The sequence below is a fragment of the Ctenopharyngodon idella genome, chromosome 24 (assembly GCF_019924925.1).
Source record: "Ctenopharyngodon idella isolate HZGC_01 chromosome 24, HZGC01, whole genome shotgun sequence".
NCBI lineage: Eukaryota > Metazoa > Chordata > Actinopteri > Cypriniformes > Xenocyprididae > Ctenopharyngodon > Ctenopharyngodon idella.
In genome coordinates, this window is record NC_067243.1 from 26,134,876 (window position 1) to 26,156,562 (window position 21,687).

The 21,687-nt window shown below is 38.0% G+C and overlaps 2 protein-coding genes across 5 annotated transcripts in view; one reads left to right on the plus strand and one right to left on the minus strand.

The window, feature by feature from the left end:
• The window catches only part of LOC127507854 (uncharacterized), a 137,723-nt gene that overhangs the window by 105,421 nt on the left and 10,615 nt on the right, over nt 1-21,687 (minus strand). For 2 of the 4 annotated variants that reach the window (XM_051885296.1, XM_051885293.1), the window contains exons 1-2: nt 3,285-5,811; nt 2,503-2,552 (exon numbers count right to left, since the gene is read on the minus strand). In XM_051885296.1, the coding sequence (XP_051741256.1) occupies nt 2,503-2,552; nt 3,285-3,405 (171 nt within the window). In that variant the 5' untranslated portion in view covers nt 3,406-5,811. Of the gene's footprint in view, nt 1-2,502; nt 2,553-3,284; nt 5,868-21,687 lie in introns of those variants that run through there. The other 2 variants (XR_007928503.1, XM_051885295.1) reach the window with 2 other exon arrangements.
• On the plus strand, nt 5,892-9,661 carry irx5b (iroquois homeobox 5b). Its single transcript, XM_051885297.1, has 3 exons — nt 5,892-6,348; nt 7,008-7,416; nt 8,310-9,661. The coding sequence occupies exons 1-3, from the start codon at nt 6,127-6,129 to the stop codon at nt 8,822-8,824; spliced, it is 1,146 nt and encodes a 381-aa protein (XP_051741257.1). The 5' UTR covers nt 5,892-6,126; the 3' UTR covers nt 8,825-9,661.

The window sequence follows — 21,687 nt, forward strand, 5'->3', positions numbered from 1 at the left end:
AACTTCTACTAAACCCACATTTTAGTTAAAGAGCACTTAAAAACAACTTCCTTAAAGTTCTGTAAAGCTTATTTCAGCAGTGAGCAATAAACAGAGAAATTAGACCCGCTGTTATCCCACGATGACAAGGCTCTGAAAAAATGTGTCACAATGTCCAGTCTGCAGCTGCTGTGGACACTTTAGTTAATCCAGTTCTAGCTTTGATGTGTCCATTTCCATCTACTGATACGTGATATCCACAACAGCGTCTGAATACTATGAGGCTCAAAGCCACAGGATCCACCTGGGGTCAAAACACAGCATGGAACAAGGGTTCGTTCAGCAAGGAGTGGCAAAAGGACACCACAAAGAGGAAATGACATGAGTTCGCAAATAAGAACTACCTTACAGGAGAAACGTCTAGGGAAACAAGCAAGACAAGGCTAATCTTTGTTAGTATTAAAGCTCAGGTAAGCTGAGGAATACCATGAAGACTGGAGAAAGGAATTCCATATTAACAAGCAAATTGGTAAACACAGATATTAATAACACGACTCAAGCAATGTTTGGCAAAAACAGGCACCATTACTCGCGTGACTGCAGGGACAGGTTGACTTTTTAAAGGGTTAGTTCACCAAAAAATTTAAATTCTGTCATTAATTACTCACCCTCATGTTGTTCTACACCCGTAAGACCTTCGTTCGTCTTCAGAACACAAATTAAGATATTTTTGATGAAATTCGAGAGGTATATGATTCGTTCATAGACAGCAATATAATCACCACTTTCAAGGTCCAGAAAGGTACTAAAGACATTGTTAAAACAGTCGACGTGACTGCAGTGGTTCAACTTTAATTTTATGAAGTGACGAGAATACTTTTTGTGTGCAAACACAAAACAAAAATAACGACTTTATTTAACAACATCTTCTCTTCTGTGTCATTCTCATACATTGTCCAGCACTCCCAGGTTCTACGTCAGAACGCCGACTTATTATTGGCCGGCTCTTGCGTCAGCTTCACACGCATGCGTCGTGCTGATCACGTGATCAGCTTTGGCCAACACTGAGCTGGGATTTGGACGTAAACACAGAAGCTTTCACTGTGCTTACTGTGTCACCTGCGTAAGGATAATGACAGGGAAGAGAAGAGATTGTTGAATAAAGTCGTTATTTTCGTTTTGTTTTTGCGCACAAAAAGTATTCTCGTCGCTTCGTAAAATTAAGGTTTAACCACTGCCGTCACGTCGACTGTTTTAACAATGTCTTTAGTACCTTTCTGGACCTTTAAAGTGGTGGTTATATTGCTGTCTAGACGAGTTATATACCTCTCGAATTTCATCAAAAATATCTTAATTTGTGTTCTGAAAATGAACGAAGGTCTTACGGGTGTGGAACGTCATGAGGGTGAGTAATTAATGACAGAAATTTCATTTTTGGGTGAATTAACCCTCTAACACTTTAGATTTTTAACAGTACATATATCACTGTTAGGACAAACGTACTTTTATTGAGTGTAAATAACACTAAATGTTTCAACATACCTGAAAAGAATATAATCAAGCAAATAGCAAAAAATGTAACTGACTGTATCCATCTTTATGAGCAAAGCAACTGCTTAATGAAGTCATAACACCATAAAACTGACTGTGATGCATTAAATCTGATAACGTTTGTGGAAAGAGAACATTATTCATGCACCGTAATCCTCAATCAATGTTCATTTAGCCACTGGAGTTATTGACTACTTCTGAATAAAAGTATAATCTTCCGAGACAAAGGATTACACACTGTAAAACGTGAAAATGTTCTGCTATTTCTACCTGATATGATCCATTATACACTCAAAAAAAAAAAAAAAAAAATGCTGGGTTAAAAACAACCCAAGATGGGTTAAATATGGACAAACCCAACGATTGGGTTGTTTTGACAAAGCGGTTGGGTTAAATGTTTAACCCAACCTGCTGGGCAGTTTTATTTAACTCAACTATTGTTTAAAAATTAATATATGGCTGGCTTAAAATGAACCCAAAATAGGTTGGAAATTAAAAATCAGATTTTTAACCCAACTTGGGTTATTTTTACCCAGCGTTTTTAGTGTACTTTTGTTGGTCTAACCTATTAAGAATGAATAATTTTAAAGTATGCCATATTAAATTATACTACGTGAAACCTATTTTTACATTTCTTGGCCTTTTTTTACAGTGTAGATTTTGATATTGTCCATTTACTTTCAAGTAATCATTGTTTTTAAAGTTCTGAAAACCACGGATCTCTGCAGGTAAATCATATATAACACTTTTCAGAAATTTTTTCAAATTAATAAGTTTAGAAAAGTAACACTTTAGAGGTTCATCAGCTGCTGAACATGCACATGCAACAAAACAAACTAAACACATAGGTTGTGGTGTTGGAAAGAGGAGCTTATTGTGTTATTCTACATTTTTATAGTGTAAATGTATATAATAAGCATATTTGGCATTTTTTACACTTATCTTGTCAATTCTTGTGTCTGTTGAGCTTACCTTTTCTTTGACTGCACATGCAGGTCCTTCTTGGTCCATGGAACTGGCATCTAGACGAAAACACGAATCGATATACTCATTACAATGCTCAAGAAACCAGTAAAAAAGATTCAAGAAATAAAACTGCTGAGTGTCAATATAAAATATACACATGTTTAAATGTTCCAACAGAGAAAGTATTTTTCAGGTTAACTGATCTACAACTATTCCGGTCTTATTAGGCATTTCAATTATTATGGCAAAGCTTTTCTTGCCTGTAAAATGCATTGGTATACACACTATAATCAGTTATGTTCTCATAAATTGCATCCATTATGCATTATAATACTTACACATAGTTATATAAAAGAGTATAATGCATCAACACCTAGTTTCAAGTGGTATGTCAAGTGTTATAATGCATTAACCATAAATAGTTAAGTATTAGTGATTATTATTTATGGAACTACATAATACATTATAATGTACATTAAAGGGCTTGATGCATGAATTATAGTTTAATGAGAAAACCTGCTTTATATACACTTCAGATACATTTCTCACACAGAACCATGCTGCGCTAAGCACTTGAGTCTATTAATAGAGCTCGCAAATGAGATTAGTCTCTGTGCATGTTTAAATTGTTCAATGAATTCAAGCGATACCTTTATGTTTTGTTGAGAGGTTTCTAGATAAGAGAAGATGTCTAGATAAGTAGCTTATGCGAGCATTTTTAATGTACACGCTTCACGCGCTCACTTATAAAGAGCGGTTTCAGGTATTTCGGCACCTGCTCCCTTTACCTGTTCCAGCAGGATGTGTATCGGATCGCTCGAGTATAGTAGGAGTATCATGTGTTCCTCCATCTTCGGTGGAGAGGTCGAAACATTCCCGGTCTGCCTCAGTCGGATTCGTGGACGTCATGTTAATAGTGCAGGGATTCCTGAGCGCATCATGTCAGAGCAGAGGATCTTGGCGCTCAGAGGATTAACTCACCTGCGTCCTGAACGCGACGCGACACACCAAATAACGCAACGCTTCATTCATAAGCAACAAAGCGGCACTGAAGGCGCGGGAAATCGAATATAATTAGAAGAGTGTGCGCATTCGCAGGAGTAGGCCTACAGAACTCCAGAAAATACATTTTACAGCCTAAGCAGTAGGCCTACAGTTTTGGTTTGGCGCCTCAGTTGCGTTCCAGTGTAAACACGTTGTCACATTCGATGCGCACTCCAGAATATGGTTTATAATGCGTAGCTGAGTTTGTATATCTTGGTTTTATTTCTATTTTCTCTCATTGCCGGTGCTGCACCGAATTCTGTGACCCACACTTGGAGAATATGTGACATATACGTATAGGCTATAGTAGGCGCTGTTGTGACGGTAGGATTAGGCTTACTGGTCTATCAGACCTTTTTCACAGACTGTGATGACGCGTTTTAACGGTCAAAAATATCGTAAAGTTTTTTATATTTTCATTTATTTATTTATTTTGTAATGTATGTACATTTATAACACTATGCATTGTATTACCTTTGCATCAAATTACAAAAAAAACTAGTTAACGCTGCTGTGAGGGTTTTTAATTGACTATATGCACGGTGCGTTCTTTAGAACTTCCGCAATAATATAAGCCAGCTGGAAAACTTACGGTGAAATGTCACTTGTTGGTGTGTTCAGCATCAATAGTGTAATACTTAGAATATAGTCACTTAAATAGTCAGGCCTAGCATTAATTTAGTTATTCAAACGTATGGCGACATAAAAATAAATAAATAAAGACGTACCTTAGTGATCCTCCTCGGTTAAATTCAATTCGACCATTAGTTTTCACACGTGGGAAAAAAAGCGTCAACAGTTAAAGTTTTATTGTGCACTTTAGTTAGATTCATTAATTAAAATGTGAGTTTTCACAAGTGTGCCAAAATCATTGAGCTTGCGCTACACTGACTGACAGCTCATGACAGTGCGGTGCTCGCTCTCTGTGTAATTGATTCACATGCAAAGTTATTGTTTTTCATGAGATTTTGTGAGTATTCACCTTGACAAAATGTATTTTTAAACCTAGTGATTTTATAATGTTTAATATTTATTCAAAAGCAAAACTGAGTGATAAACTATTACAGGAAATGGCTAATATATGCACAAATAAATTCTACTCAGTGGTCAGTAGTGGTGATTAATGTCTTTTTTATTTTTAAATAAAACTGTTTTCTATCAAATGTTGGATTTCCTACATCTTGCAACATTCGGTGTTACTAAATTGGGGCCATCTCAGAAGGATGAACAAATAATTTTTGTGGTCATCAGATTAAAAATAACATTGAAGTGCTGGAAAAAAAATGCATGTGCGTTTCTTATTCAAACATTCCCATTAGCATCGTCTTTATTGCAATCAATAAAACTGGTTTATTGGCAAATTAGGCAAGCCTGATAACTGCATTAAAATATAAATACAACATTAAAAAGTCAACCATGCTTTTGTGTTGATGTACAGCGAGTACAGAATGATCATTTATCAGCTAACAGTTCACCGGAAATGCCCAAGCTGGCCTAATGAAAACCAGGAAGTAACCGTGCATATAGTCAATATAGTGGCTGTGGGAGAGAAATCCTCTGTATTTTCCTCTTTTTGAAAGTTGTGAAAACACTATTGTGGAGTTTTTTCTTTTGCTATTTGCGCAAATGGAAACACAAAAAAAAATATATTTAATGAAGTCTCATTTACCGCTATACAAGTTAACCCAACTATGACGACTTCCGCTTCTGAGAAACCCGGAAATGATAAAAATCATAAAAAAGGTAAATGATAATAAATAGATATAGGCTATGAATAGAAATCGTTTTAATAGCATAGGGGCGTTCACACAGTCTCCAGTCCAAAACCAGTTCGACGGAACTGGTCATTATTTTTTTTAAATTTGAGCCATTCACACAGAGTGATTTCAAAACCAGTTGATGCAGCAGAATGGACCAGTACGCATGGATCTCGAACTCTATTTTTATGAGGTAAATTTTATCCTGTTATGGCACTGTACACGCTAAAAAAGAAGCAAGAAGTGTCTCAACTGACATGGTTCAAAAAAAAAAATGAAAAAATAAAAATATTAACAGCAAACAGCGTCGATGGATTCAAGAATGTATCCTGTGTGAACTGCACTTATGTTTTTAACTTTACACTGGTGAGATGTTGAAAAAAAGCAAAATAAAATGCAAAACGCAACGCAACCAAAGTTGCGCTAGAGGCATTGAACATTTAAAACAGACGAAACGCAAGAACGCGTCGTGTGTGAACGGCCCTTATGTCAAGACAAAGTGAAGAGGATGACTTATGAATTACAGTGCGCATGAAAAAGACGTGTGTGAGGAGAGAGAGAGAGAGAGAGAGAGAGAGAGAGAGAGAGAGAGAGACAGAGACGGGCAGGAAAACTCAGCTTGAGCTTTTCTTCCACTCTCCTTGAGGAAGCGCGCGGACCTCGAGACACTTCTACCCAGTTTACCGAAGACTGCTCGTGCGAGCGACCTGTTTAATTTCCTTATATCAGGAATTGATAAGCTTCGCATCTTTGAGTTTTCCTCCGATGGCACATAGGATGAGTGTCTTGACTCTTGGGCTTGTGAGGAGACTGTAGCAGTGATCTGGTCATGGCGTTTCCACAAGGATACTTGTACCAGTCTTCGCTCTCTCTTTACTCGTGTCCTCCGTACGGCTCGAGCGCGATCACGGGACCGCGGACAGATGATCTGGGACGCTCCTCTAGCGGATCTGCTTTCGCCCCGTACGCGTCCACAGCCTTCACAAACACCACAGTCTTCAACTCACTCCAGTACAGTCCCGAATCCACAGCCCCCTTCACTTCGTATGGGGTGAGTTTCGTTCATAATAAAGCCCATGTTGATTATATTCGAGCAGTCTGGAGTTTCTCACTGTTTTTATCATGATTCTTATATCACATCATGATTGTCAGCATGCCAGTGCGCACAGTTAGAACTTTTTATCATTTATAGCAGGCCTATTTCACTTTGTTTTTTTTTTGTTTTTTTCTAAATTGCACTTAAACGTTTATCTATAAAGTGTTTTTTTTTTTTTTTTTTTGACAACTCCAAAATTATTATTATTATTATTATTATTTTACCCTTTATCAAAGAACGTTTGTTTTTGCACTTTATGTTATTGCTTAGCGTTAACTGGGAACGCAGTAAACACAACCCTTTAAAATATAGTTAACGAATATTGTGCATTAATCGCGGGATTTACATTCTATTTCTCAGAATATTAGGCTAATTGTTTTCATTCATTTACAGATTTTGTTGTCGGGAGCTTTCATATTAATATACCCCAGATCATTGTGTAAATCGAATCTTTTAAGTGTGATTAAAGTTCATTAATATCACGCTATCACACGCGGTTATTAACTAAATATCACATTTTAACAGTAGCAGAAAAAAAGTCAGATCATCATGGAAAACAGATAGTCTGCTGTGCTTTTCCACTAAATTGTAATCTTTATTAATTCATTGCCCAGGGCTCCCCATACGACCATTCTCCAGGCATGACTGGCTCTATAGGCTATCACCCGTACGCCGGTCCCCTGGGCCCGTACCCGTTTGGAGACCCCGCTTACCGGAAGAACGCCACACGAGATGCCACCGCCACCCTGAAGGCCTGGCTCAGCGAACACAGGAAAAACCCTTATCCCACCAAGGGGGAAAAAATCATGCTGGCCATCATCACCAAAATGACCCTCACTCAGGTGTCCACCTGGTTCGCCAACGCCCGCAGGAGACTGAAAAAAGAGAACAAAATGACGTGGACGCCGCGGAACAGGAGCGAGGATGAAGATGAGGAGGATAGTATTGATTTAGAGAAAATTAATGATGAAGACGATGAACCGCTCAAAACAACCGAAACAACACAGACGACCAAAGATTCAGGTGTTTATTTTCCTCCTTTTTGTGTGTGTGTGTGTGTGTGCGTGCGTGGTTGTATTGTTATTATATTTCGTAGGCCTATATTTTATTTAAAATGAAATATTATGTTTGAACATATGTCATGACAAATATAAGAAGACAAAAGGTGAAATCTTTGGTGGTTTATCCATCAAGTAAAAAGGCAATACAATTCTACAAAGCCGCATTTTCAATAATAGTACGAATACATTTCAGGAACTTTTGAGTCATGAATATTAAGTTTTTATATTTAATGTCTTTTCATTAAAAATTCTAAATATCTATTTTTAAAATAAATAAATAAATAATGACCTTGATAGTCATGAGGGTCTACAGGGGGTCCTCTGTAAAATACCATTCCCTGTTTTTGTTGTTGTTGTTTGTTTTCTTGTCACATGATGATAAGATAATCTCTGTATGTTGGTTAAACTACATTGTCTTCGATTTGGCGGACAAACGTTTAATAACAAATCATATAGAATATTTATATAAGCCTATAACATGCTACAATATTTTAAAGCAAAACAAACAAACAAAAAAAATCTAGATTTGCAGGCTTTTAATGACACCTTTTTTTCCTGACAAGTTTTACATGTTTTTTGCCTTCCCACAAATCATTTCCCGCACTTTTAACGTCTCACAAAAATAGTTAAAATACCTTTTATTGTATTTTTTTTTAATAATTCGATTGATTCGAGGGGAGAAGAGCATAATTTGCCCGTAGCTAGTATTTGTAGGCTACAGGCTACTTAATTTACTAATAACAACATATATTGTGCACATATTATAGAAGCTGTTTGCCTCTTGTTGTTTAGTGTTATCAGTAGCGATAACATTAACGCTCACGCCTTTCTAACACTATTGTCGTTCCGTCGCAGTTGGCGATGACTGCACAGAAAACCGCGCGGAAGATCAGGACGACGCGACGGATAGTGTCATCATCGACTGTGAAGAAGAGGAGAATCGGACAGTCGCTGAGTCTCCGGTGCCCACGACCTCCTCTCCTCAAAACGAGATGAGTGAATCCAAGAAGCCCCTCAGTGAAAGCTGCAAAGCCGCATCTGTCATTCATTCTGCAAACTCGACCCCTAAACCCAAACTGTGGTCTCTTGCCGAAATCGCTACGTCGGATAAGGGGAGTGACGAACCGTCACAAACATCTGGGGCGTTATCGCCCGCCGGGTCACCTGCGCAATGCCCCTTCCCCCCCAGACATTTATACTACGCCTCTCCGTTCTACGCGGGATTCACGAACTACGGCACATTCGGACACCTGAACGGCGCCGGTTCAAACGGAATTAATCAGGCTGTGTTACACAGAGCGAGAGACAGCAGACTGACCCAGGAGATGTGTAAAGAACTTACATTTGAGCACAGGAGGCCGAATATTTAGTGCTTTTATATTTATTATTTCTGTTTTGAAAGGGATTTTTCAGTATGGCGAACGGCAAATCTCCGATAAAACGCTCTCTGAACTTTACACGAAAGTTTTTAATATTTAAAAAGGAAATGGTATTGAAATATTCTTTTTCTTTATTGTAAAATATTTGTGCAAGAGGCCAAAGTACTAATTTAAAACATTTTTTTTTTGTAATCTTAATCAGCTGTTAAAATGATTTAAATTATCATTGTTTTCACGGATCTTTGCACATTACAAACTTTGATCGTGCCATTTTGCTAGATCTACTTAACCTGTCATATGGAGGGCGGGGAAAATAATTTTTCAAGCAAATTTGCTAATGCATATTCTAGGTCAGTGGTTTTGTTTGTGCCTAGTAAATTATATGTTCTCTTTAAACTTTAAAGACATAAATAACACCCATTTTATTAAGAGATTTTGAAATAGATATGCGAGAGCTGTTTTTATATGCTTACAGAAGAGGAACTACAGGGTTGGCATCAGGTCCAGTATCATGACATTCTCTGGAAGATATCAGTCAAGAAAATTCAGCTAAAAAGCTATTCTTTACATATATATTTTGACCCATTACGGATTCTTCTATCATCTGTTCTTTACAGAAAGTGTGCAGTGCCTTCCTGATTTGCTCACAACTGTGCTACACCTACATGGACTCAAAGAAAACACTCAATAACTGTAACCGTGGCCTCCTGGGCATAATACAGAGGATAAATTGTAAATTTAAATAGCACAAGTCAACATTTATTGCAGGGGGATTATGGGACAGTACTCTTAAGTGGAGGAGATATTAAATTTATGCTCCATAAAGCATCTTCTCATGAAACGTGTGTTGCTTTTTTCCTGTGATGCGGAAAGAGCGAGGGGCTAAAAATGTTCAAAGACCATTTTAAAAGGTATTAAATGTGTAAATTCAAAATTTAGTAAACTCTTTGCAAGAATGACAGGATTACCACAGATTCCCTATTTCTGCTCGAATAGCGCAGTCCGACATCAACAAACATCAGAGAAGCGACTCAGGCCCCGTGGCTTACAGGGGTAATACAACGTTTTTCTACACAAAACCATGAAAAGAGGCTGCAGGGACTTGAAAAGCTCTCTAATCCCTCCAGTAAATTCTAAAGTTAGGGTGTATATTTATACTCGGCGCAATGCTATTTCACAATTCACTGAATTCAAAGCTTTGTAACTGAAGAAGCTCTGTCGAAACTATCCAAACTATCCAATCATCTTGTGACCAATGTCACATTCAACGCAGTCATTTTATCCTTTCATTGCTTTAAAAGGGGGTTTTAGGGCCGCTAGAGATGAGTTTTCTTTCTAGCTCATTTCCAGAGGTGTAAACGCAAAATATCACCAGTAATTGCTATAAAATGGGTTCTGACCGCACAGCTGATGTTTGTTTCTAATATATCTTTCATCTAGCTCTGTTATTGCCAGCTGTTAAATATGCTTCTTATACACAGGCGATGTTTTGCTATCTGTAATTTTAATAACATTTAACATATTATATAGATTAATTAGTCTTTCTTTGCGAAATACATTTTTTTTTTTTTTTTTTTTCTCAAATGGCAAGGTATCAAAATCTGATACAGTACACCAGGGATTATTAGCCTTTTTTCAGGGATGTGAAAAGAAAGAAAGAAAAAAAAAAAAAACGTATTATTTTACAACAAAACAAGTTTGTAGATAAATGTTGCTCTCAAAAATGTAATGTCTCATATACACTGTAAAAAAGAATTGTTGGTTTAACTTAAAAAAGTAAGTTGCTTGGTTGCCTTAATAATTTGAGTTCATTGAAATTACAAATTTGAGTTAATACAATAAAGGCCATCGGTTTAATCAACAGAAACTCAAAATATTATGTTATCTCAACCACATTAATTAAGTTGATTTGACAAAAGAAAAAAAATGTGATAACAAATCATGAAAATATTTTTTTTTACAGTGTATAAAAACAACGTAATGCCATTTGTGTGTGTGTGTGTGTGTGTGTGTGAAAATGTATTCTAAAATTCCTATACTCTTAAAAATAAAGGTTCTTTATTGGCATTGATGGTTCCATGAAGAACCTTTAACACCCATGGAATCTTTTCCATATTTTCACTAGATGTTCTTAATAGTGGAAAAAGGTTCTTCAATTTATTTAAATATTCCTTGCTCACAAATAAATGGTTCTTTTAAGAACTGATCACTGAAAGGAATCTTTGGGGAACCATAAATGGTTCTTCTATGGCATCGCTGCAAAACCCCTCTTTTAGACCATTTATTTTTAAGAGTGTGTGATAAGTTGAATACTGGACAGTCCATATAGAGTGAGAGAAAATCTGTGAAAAGCTCATCCACTCTTCATTCCACACCCTAATCAATATAGGAGGGCCGTTTTGAAGCATGCACGCTTTTGCTCTTAACTAAAGGGTATGTAAGGCTTTTAAAAGCATTGATTTGGAGCCGATCGATGGGGTCTGGGGGAGTGTTTTCCTGCATAGTGAGAAGGAACTAACAGGCCATTGATGAGCCAGGCAGCACGAGCCAAACTGAGAGTTGCTCATATTGCCATTCTGGAGTTAATCTACAAAATATCAATTCAGTTCTTTATTATCTGTTTTCATTTATACAGAGTGTTAACTTCGCCTGGTTGACATTTATTAAATGTTTTACTTTTTTGAGGAGCATTGGTAAATGTTTCTTTTTATTTAAACTGTATCTGTGTGTCGCACTGAATTAGTAGTTCTCATCTGGTGGGTCGTGACCCAAAAATGGGTCGCAGATCTGATCTGATCTCGAACAGCAGGGGAAAACTCTGACTATATAATCGTGCATAGTTACACTCTAAAAAATTCTGGGTTAAAAACAACCCAAGTTGGGTTGAATATGGACAAACCCAGTGATTGGGTTGTTTTAACCCAGCGGTTGGGTTAAATGTTTGCCCAACGTTCTGGGCAGTTTTATTTAACTCAACTATTGTTTAAAAATGACTATATGGCTGGCTTAAAATGAACCCAAAATATGTTTCGAAATTAAAAAAAATCAGACACAAAATTACTAAAGGCAACAATAATAATCAAAAGGTGAACATTTATTAATAAGAAATTTAATAAATGTTAATTGTTTAATTATTCATTAAACCTTTTAATAAATGTTCATTTCCAACATAATTTGGGTTCATTTTAAGCAAGCAATAGAGTAATTTTTAAACAATAGTTGAGTTAAATAAAACTACCCAGCAGTTTGGGCAAACATTTAACCCAACTGCTGGGTTAAAACAGCCCAATCGCGGAGTTAAAATTTGCCATTTTCAACCCAACTTGGGTTGTTTTTAACCCAGCATTTTTTATAGGATAGGAATAATTCTCATATTTTCCTGTGTTGTCAATGATGCGCTTTCCAATTAAATTAGCAATTTGAGGCAAATTCATCTGTCATTTGGTAGAAGTCAAAATTATGCATATGGAAACAGGTCTTTCTTGAAAACCATGAACAAAAAAAATATGGTAAAACATGTCACTTGCAACCATAATAAGCAGGTTTGTGTTGAGCACAATGCTTTTTATGTGAATTATTAGGCATTGAGAGCATTTCAAAATGTAGTCATTTATAAAAAAAAAAAACCTATGTCTTGTTAGTAATTCTGCATATTGTTGGGTCACTGCAGTTTATGGTAATCTTAAAACATGTCGATGTTTGATTTCAAGGACATTTTTGTACAATACACAATATTGGTCCGAAGTAAAATCTGTGTGCTAAAGCGAAACCAGTTGAGAACCACTGATCTGAAGTAAACTACAGCATAATTCCGATTTAAGGGTGAATTATTCTTGCAGTTATCATTCATTCTCCTAACAAGCACGCCATCGACTGTATTATTGTGTTACACACTGACAGTCCTCCAGGCCTTTGGCAAATAGATTTCATTTAGGGTTCAAAATGGCCAGAGACGCTGATGGCTCAATTTACTTAATAATAGATGGGAGGTAGTCTCTAAAATAATATTGACTTAAACACTCCCGCATGCTGAGGAGGCTCAGGCGGGCATTAGGAGAAGGAGGTGTTTTAAACAGACAGCTGCGCTACAGCCTCAGGGCTCGTCTTTAATTGAAAGGATCATTAGGAGCCTCGGCGTCCCTTAGCAACTACAGTCCTCGCCACGCAAACAACGCCACAAAGCCACAAACGAAACACAAGCTCGCCGTCGTCACATGCCACATTCAATAAGAGTGCCTGAAGCGCGGATAATTGTGTGCTGACGGATGATTGGCTAATTAAGACATGCCATCTCGCATTGTCTTTGGATGCCAAGCCTTGTTTGGTTATTTACATGAAAGACTGTGAATAATTTAGTACACCTGGAGACAGGAAACAATACGCCTTGTTTATTGTAATGGCCAGAAATACCAATGCTGATTATTTGTTGTGTGTGAATTCAATTGAGCATTATAATAAAAGTAGCATGTTAATAATTAAAATATAGTTTGTCTACAATAGGATGAAAGCATGTAAGGGAGTTTGGGCACATACCTTAAAGGCCTGTTCACACCAAGAACGATAACTATAACGAAAACTATATTTGCGTCCACATTAACGAATGATAACCGGTCTGTTTATTCTAAGCTCACGCGCTGTGGTTTCAAAGTGTGTACAACATGTTTTTGCTGTTCTTGTTGCATTTACACGGCTTTAACCAGCAGATGTCCTCAGCATGCTATGTTTTGAGTGAATAGCTAGTGTAATCGATCTAATCTAACAGTGAATTTAGCTGACGTCATAGAATAAAAACAACGCCTAGTCTTTTCACTGAAACTTCAAAAGAAACAAGACAATGTTGTCAAAACTAGCGTTGGATACCTGAGGTAATTTTATGTTACACTATTTGCTAGCCTGACATAATGATCTCATCATTAATACTTCTCGCAATTTATTCCGAGGGTATGGCCGATTGTTTTCCATATATCCATTTTCTTTAAAGTATCCTTGAAAAGGGGGTTTGACTTGTCAAACAGTGGTGAATTTTTCTGGTCCTCGGCGATTAACTTCTCCGCAATGTCGTCTGCCATTTTAAATGCGCGAGCCCTTAAATTAGAATGGATTCTGATTGGCTGGCAGTGTTTTATCGTTCAACAGCTGGAAAAAAAAAAAATCGTTCTGAAAGTAATCCCAATGATATTGTTTCTCTATATCGTTATCATTATAACTGTGATGTGGACAGCGCTATTCTTTTACATTTAGAACGATTTTTAGAACTATATCTTTATCGTTATCTTTAACGTTATCGTTCTTGGGGTGAACGTACTAAAGACGTATTTAAAACAGTTCATGTGACTACAGTGGTTCAACCTTAATGTTATGAAGCGACGAGAATACTTTTTGTGCGGCAAAAAAACAAAATATCGACTTTATTCAACAATATCTAGTGATGGGCGATTTCAAAACACTGCTTCATGAAGCTTCTAAGCTTTACGAATCTTTTGTTTCAAATCAGTGGTTCGGAGCGTGTATCAAACTGCATGTTGAAAATCTACCTTGTTTGTGTTTTACTAAGTTCACTTCTTTACCCAACAGTATGATGATGTTTGGAGGATAGAATTCACAAAAAAACATTCTAATTAATGAATTTTTGAACTGGATGTTTTCACAAAACCACTAGATAAAACAAGTGTAGTCGGAGTTTCAACTTCGAGATCCCTTTTTGACAACATCCCAATGAGAGACAACTAGCCCCAGTCTTCTCTACTCTAATCAGTTCATATGTACTTTTCTGTCTGATTACATTATTTCATGTAGGTATATTCTTTAAACGGGGCAGAGCTAAAATCACATTAATATAAAGTGCACGAAAAGTGCATCCGAGATCAGATTAGCGCGCATCTTTACACCGCGAGGAACACACGAAGCATTTGCAGCAACACACTGACTTTGTAAACCAATGCATTCATCTCATCTGTTAGAGCATTTAGTTAAGCTGAAGGAAAGAGAATGTTATCCGGGAAGCCGGAACAAAGTTTGAAAGGCAGCGCTCGCAGGTTTAATATCGCTATATCACAAGCACTCCCGCATTACATCTGTAAAGCAACGCATTCAGCAAGAACAATTGACAGAGTGCCTCTGTATTCACAAGGGTTGAGTTATCATATTAAAAATACATTTATTCTAAGTCAATTTTTGAGATTGTTTGGCAGTGCTGGAAACAATAACATCATGGAGGACTCCATATTCCTGCCAGCACCCTGGGGTAGCACTATATTTCTTTTTGATGTGATTAAAACACAATGATGAATATGGTTTGCTTTGTAGTTGAATAATGGCTCGGAAAGCGAGACTGCGCTAGTGAATGGATTCCTTCATCTGAAATGGAAAGACACAAATATGTGATTACATTTTTATCTATTCTGAGAGCGCTTTAGGTGATTTACTGTAAATACTGTGGATAAAAGTTTTACATATATTTGAGGTTGCAGGTATTACCAGCAGCGGCTCATCCATTTTAATATTAGCCAAGCTGTTTTTATTATAACAATTTTTCTTTTTTACTTATAGGCAATAGATGGATGTATTATTATTGAATGGAGGCAGCCTTCTTCAAAAATTTCGATTCAAGTTATAGTCACCTAGGGAGACTACTTAGCAAACAAACCAGGCAGGGAAACTGCAATGAATTAATAATCAAAAAGCGTATGAAAGCCGTCAGAGTGATGTTGCCCAGCTTGTGACAACTTTGCCAGAAACTGCATGCATGAAAACATAGGAATTGCAGAAAGGAGCCCTGTCACCTCTACACTTATGAACCTTGGTGGAAAACAAGGATCTGGCAACCTCAAAGACTGGCTTTGCCTTGGGAGAAAGGTCTCCTAAAGAAACCTGAATAAAGGAATCAGATTCGACAAGTTCTATAAATAAATTTGTTCAGATACATGAATTTGTTTAGATACGTATGCCACCTATAACTGAAAAACTACTCATTTTTACTACTATTATTTTTTTTTTTTCCATTCACTGAAAGCCATTCTGAATGAGAACTCCATATTGTCTAAATTTGAAAGAAGAGTAGTTTTTACTTGTACAAAAGATGCTGCCTCAAAGCTAGGGTGTTTTCCGGACATTGCGATGCGCACATTTTGGCACATTGCTATGCTTGTTGCTTACTGGTCCAACTTAAAATAGCTCTATCATATACAGCGATCAGGCATAACATTATGACCACCTTCCTGTCGGTCCCCCTTTTGCTGCCAAAACAGCATGTCAGCATGGGTAGCATGACTGGTCAGCCCCATACACAACAAACTGCGATGCACTGTGTATTCTGACACCTTTCTATCAGAACCAGCATTAACCTCTTGAGCAATTTGAGCTACATTAGCTCGTCTGTTGGATCGGACCACACAGGCCAGCCTTCGCTCCCCACGTGCATCAATGAGCCTTGGCCGCCCATGACCCTGTCGCCGGTTCACCACTGTTCCTTCCTTGGAGCACTTTTGATAGATACTGACCACTGCAGACCGGGAACACCCCACAAGAGCTGCAGTTTTGGAGATGCTCTGACCCAGTCGTCTAGCCATCACAATTTGGCCCTTGTCAAACTCACTCAAATCCTTACGCTTGCCCATTTTTCCTGCTTCTAACACAGGAACTTTGAGGACAAAATGTTCACTTGCTGCCTAATATATCCACCCACTAACAGGTGCTGTGATGAAGAGATAATTAGTGTTATTCACTTCACCTGTCAGTGCTCATAATGTTATGCCCGATCAGTGCATTTCATCTTCAATAACTTCATCTCTAGAGATGCACCAATATTTAGGCAACCGAAAATAGCCGAAGCTGAAAAAACTTGCCATTTTAGCCCAAAATAGTTTTAGCCAAAATCATTGACCGAAACAGTTAATGCTTCTCCAATGATGAGTTTTGACTATCAGTGTCTATTTCATGTACACAATGTTGATAAGCTACAACAGATAAATATGTCAGCAGTGTGGACGCACTTCACTGTGTCTTTGAGAACTGAGGTGAAATTAAAAGTATATTATGAGAAAACAAAAGTGTTTTTTGACCTTGCATGCATGTAATCCTGTTGTAGGAGACTCCCAAAACAATATTAGGGACCTTAAAAAAGGCATAATAGGGGAACTTTAAAAAGTCACTGCAGTCTCTTGGCCCACTGTGTCCCAGACATGGAGACAGCCTAACCATGATTTTTTTGCAGAGGAACGTTAGTGTAACATTAGGAGAACGTTTGACTAACATTAGGGGAACATTAGAATAATGTTAAAATAACATTCTACAAACCAAAAACTAACGTTCTATTTCTGTTAAGAAAACTTTCCTGCATGGCTAACCAAAAACAAAACTTAAAAAAAAAAGAATGTTCTAGGAACCAAAAATTGTTCTGATGCCTATACTGAACTGTGATGGGCAACATCGCGACTATGATGAGAAAAAAACAGGGCAGCTTCTCATTTCTTATTTGTGTATCCTCGTTTCCTTTTCTTTGCTTCCTTTCCTCATCTTAGCTCCACCACCTTAGGATGCGAGGGAAGGATCCTCCCTCATGACTCCTCAGAAAGCTTCCTCGCTCCTCGCCTTCTCATGGTGCAATTAGAGAATTGAGATGTCCTTCAAGATGGCTGACTACGATCGGTTTTCAGATCATAGGCTGGAGCACAGAGAAGTGAGGAAACGAAGAAGCATCAATTTGAGTATTGAGAAACACCCCAGGTACGCTTCGCCATTCTGTCCTTTTTAGGGTCGCATCTTGTGACATCATGTCGTGGTTTTGGTTCGTTTAAATGTTTTTGGTCCGTGTTGCATTCATATTTCATTCAAACTGCACCGGAGTTCATTTGGAAGCGGACCCACTGATCTCAGTACGCTTGCTTTGTGCGCACCAAGGTCTCTATTTTGAAATTGCTCCACATATAATTCTAAAGCATTGCGTGTCATTGTTTTCTTCTCCATTTGTGTGTAGGGTAATATTTCCGCCTGTTGGCTGTTGTTAGCTGTAGGCATCAGTGGTCATGTCTATGGGTATCTCCTGCTGCGAGAAGCTCGAGGACCAACAGCTGTCAGGATCTGTTCTTTGCCAGCCAATCCTCTCGGTGTCATTTTTCACCCCAATAATCCATCTCAACTGCCCCTAATCTGTACTAACTGCGTCCTAGTGTCCTGATGTGTTACCTCCAGCAATCCACATACTAAATCTGGACTCAACCTGCAGTGAACATTTCCTGTGTTGGTTGGCAACATCACATCACAAACATACACCATTATTACAAACATACCCCCTACGATGCCTCCCCTCTCCCGCCACAATCCATCTCTCTCCAGGATCTGGCAGTGACATATGTTATCACACCACTGTTTTTCCAGTAACCCGCTAGTCTCTCCTCTCATACTCCAGAGAACTTGCCCTGCAGCCACTGAGAAGAAAATATAAATCACACATTATATATACAGAATGTCAAATATACACATGTGTGATGTGTGAAATGATGAAAATTCTAGGTGAAACACAAATAAAGATATTCTGAATGTGATTGGACAAAAAAAGAAAGAAAGCCATAAAGGTTTGTTAACCCTTTAAGACCTGAAGGCTTTTTTTGAGGATTTTTTTTTTTTTTTTCTGAGCGACATACACAAAAGTAAAGACTCAAAACTTTAGCAAGGAGAGTCAAAAGGTAGGTATCATTTGATAGAACACTTTTTAAATTTTTAGAAAATATAAATTACATTACATTTGGACATTGTCATGCTGAGAAACTGCTGATAAAAGACAAAAAAATATATATTTTTTTATTTGACATGGAATAACTCAGGAAGGCATTAAGATCGGAGAAAAATTCTTTTTTGGTGATGCTCCCCTACATGTGAGCTGCATCTGGTTTAAATTTTGTGGTGATAGCATAAAGTATGGTTGAATAAATTGTTATTCATTTTTGCGCAGCTAGATGGCGCCCACAGGTGGTAAACTCCAGTTTAGAGGCACTTCTCAGCACTCGTTAGGAGTTTTTCAAAAAGTTTAGATGCATTAAAAAGCTGAGTTTCTAAGCTTTAAGATGATACCTATTTTGTGTTGGGTCCGGATGGGTCCGGGAACATTGGATACACACTGCATCCCGGAAAGATGAGAGACAAGTTTTTAGCCAAGTATGTTACATTGTTCCGTGAGTAATATCTTGTGATCAACGCAATATATTATGTTGGGTTCATTGTAATCGAGAGAATCTGCTTTAAAGGAACACTCCACTTTTTTTGAAAATAGGCTCATTTTCCAGCTCCCCTAGAGTTAAACAGTTGAGTTTTACCATTTTCGAATCCATTCAGCCGATCTCCGGGTCTGGCGGTACCACTTTTAGCGTAGCTTAGCATAGTTCATTGAATCTGATTAGACCATTAGCATCTCGCTCAAAAATGACCAAAGAGTTTCAATATTTTTCCTATTTAAAACTTGACTCTTCTGTAGTTACATCGTGTACTAAGACCGACGGAAAATGAAAAGTTGCAATTTTCTAGGCCGATATGGCTAGGAACTATACTCTCATTGTGGCGTAATAATCAAGGAAATTTGCTGCCGTACCATGGGTGCAGCAGGCGCAATGATATTACGCAGCGCCTGTGACCCCCTGCTTGCACAGGGAGCGTGCCTTGCAACCATGGAGACATTTGTGAGAGACGTTGCGCAATATCATTGCGCCTGCTGCACCCATGGTACGGCAGCAAAGTTCCTTGATTATTACGCCGGAATGAGAGTATAGTTCCTAGCCATATTGCCCTAGAAAATCACAACTTTTCATTTTCCGTCAGTCTTAGTACACAATGTAACTACAGAAGAGTCAAGTTTTAAATAGGAACAATATCGAAACTCTTTGGTCATTTTTGAGCGAGATGCTAACGGTCTAATCAGATTCAATGAACTATGCTAAGCTACGCTAAAAGTGGTACCGCCAGACCCGGAGATCGGCTGAATGGATTCGAAAACGGTAAAACTTAACTGTTTAACTCAAGGGGAGTTGGAAAATGAGCCTATTTTCAAAAAAAGTGGAGTGTTCCTTTAAATAATGATGTGCCATTTTCTATGATCTGTGCATTTTTCATGAAGTTATGAGCACGTGAAATCTACATATTTGTATTCAGTTAGTGGCTGTGCTGTTTTTGTTGTAAACGCATATTACTCAGACAGATTAGAGGGTGAAAACAATGCAACATGAGCATGTGGGAGGCTTGATCTGAACGTGTAAAGTCTCTGGTTTTGTATGAAAAAAGAATTTTGCAGTTTTTATGGGCTCTTAAAGAGAGACACGCAAACAGGAGCGCAGGCGCTCCATCCGGTCTTAAAGGGTTAAGAAATAAGGGTGAGTAAATGATGACAAAATTTTCATTTTCAGGTGAATTATCCATGTAAGGTTTTCTGAAACATCATATTGGGAGACACAAGAAAGAAACAAAGGCTTCTAACAAAAGCAGGTGCTAACTGGCTAACTAGCAAATACTGTATCTGAATGCATAACCTGCATTGTTATGTAAAGAGCATGACAAAAATGTAGACTTTTTTGGTAGTTTACCACCTTCTTGAGCTGCAACTGATCATAATTTATTATACATTTTGCCTCCAACTGATTCCATCTACATTGCTAGCGGGCACCTGCCACGGGCCGGACAGTTCACAGCTCTTCCCTTTTATTCCACTTTCACATCTGTCTGTTTTAAAATATTTAAAGTGACAGCAAGAACGTGTGGGTGTTACCTAGTAACAGTTCCCTCGACTCTTGGTATTTACATCTAAAAAGTGAATCCTTGATGAGATGAGGAATATCAAAGACAACCAAAGAAGTGTGGAGTTTTTAATAATGTACCACCTGTTCTAAGCAGAGGCGTCAGTATGTCATGGGAGTTTTTAAAGCTTATAAATTCAGAATGAGGCCAGGTAGACATCTGTCATCATGAATACATGGCATTACTGTCCAAACCATCATGATTTTAGGGCGAGAAAATTTTAAGTGTGCTAATATAGCCAGGGAAACGCTTCTTGAAAGGCAGGCCTTTGAGAAATAATGATAGGTCACGGTTTATGTATGCCTCTACGTCTTTTCAATTTGAGGCCCTCTTTTGTGTATTGTGTGTTGTACCTTCTAACCTCTGGCATTTTGAGCGTCTAGCTGTGCCATGTTGCTAGTCTGTCGAAGGGGGTGGTGAATATACCACCCCTCTTCTACTGAAGATCACACAGTAGGTAAGAAGTGCCATGGGCGGCAACGAGGGGGTCCACTATAAGGTACATGGCATTTGTGGTTTTTGCTACTCACTGATGCTGGCTTCCCTGCTGACAGCTGTGCCTTTTGCTCAACAGTACACAAAAAGCATTTGATAAAGAGGGAAATAAGCATCTATTGTACATAATACAAATACATTAAAGTATGAAAATTAACCACCAAGCCTGAAAACAAATAGTCTTTTGTGTCCACGTCACATATCGCCCACTGGAAATATCCTATGAAGCGATGACCAACGCTATGCCTCTCTGGGCTCAATTAGTTTTGTCTGATGGGTTGATCTGTCCGGCAGTTCAGATGCAAATAGACCAGAGCAGACAAGCCCAGACCCGGCACAGGTGTTACTTAGCATGGGGTCTGTCATCTACATCAAAAGGACACCTTTGACACTCCACATAACTTACAGATCCTTCTGCTGCCACCAGAAAGGAAGAACAAAAGAATAGGCTTGAAAGAGGAATCAATAGGCATATGGCAATTAATAAAACATTTTCCCAGTGAATTCACTACAGAGGGGATTTCTTTGTTCTATTTCCACAAAAGAAGGAGACTAGACAGAGCAGATCACTAAATGTTGTT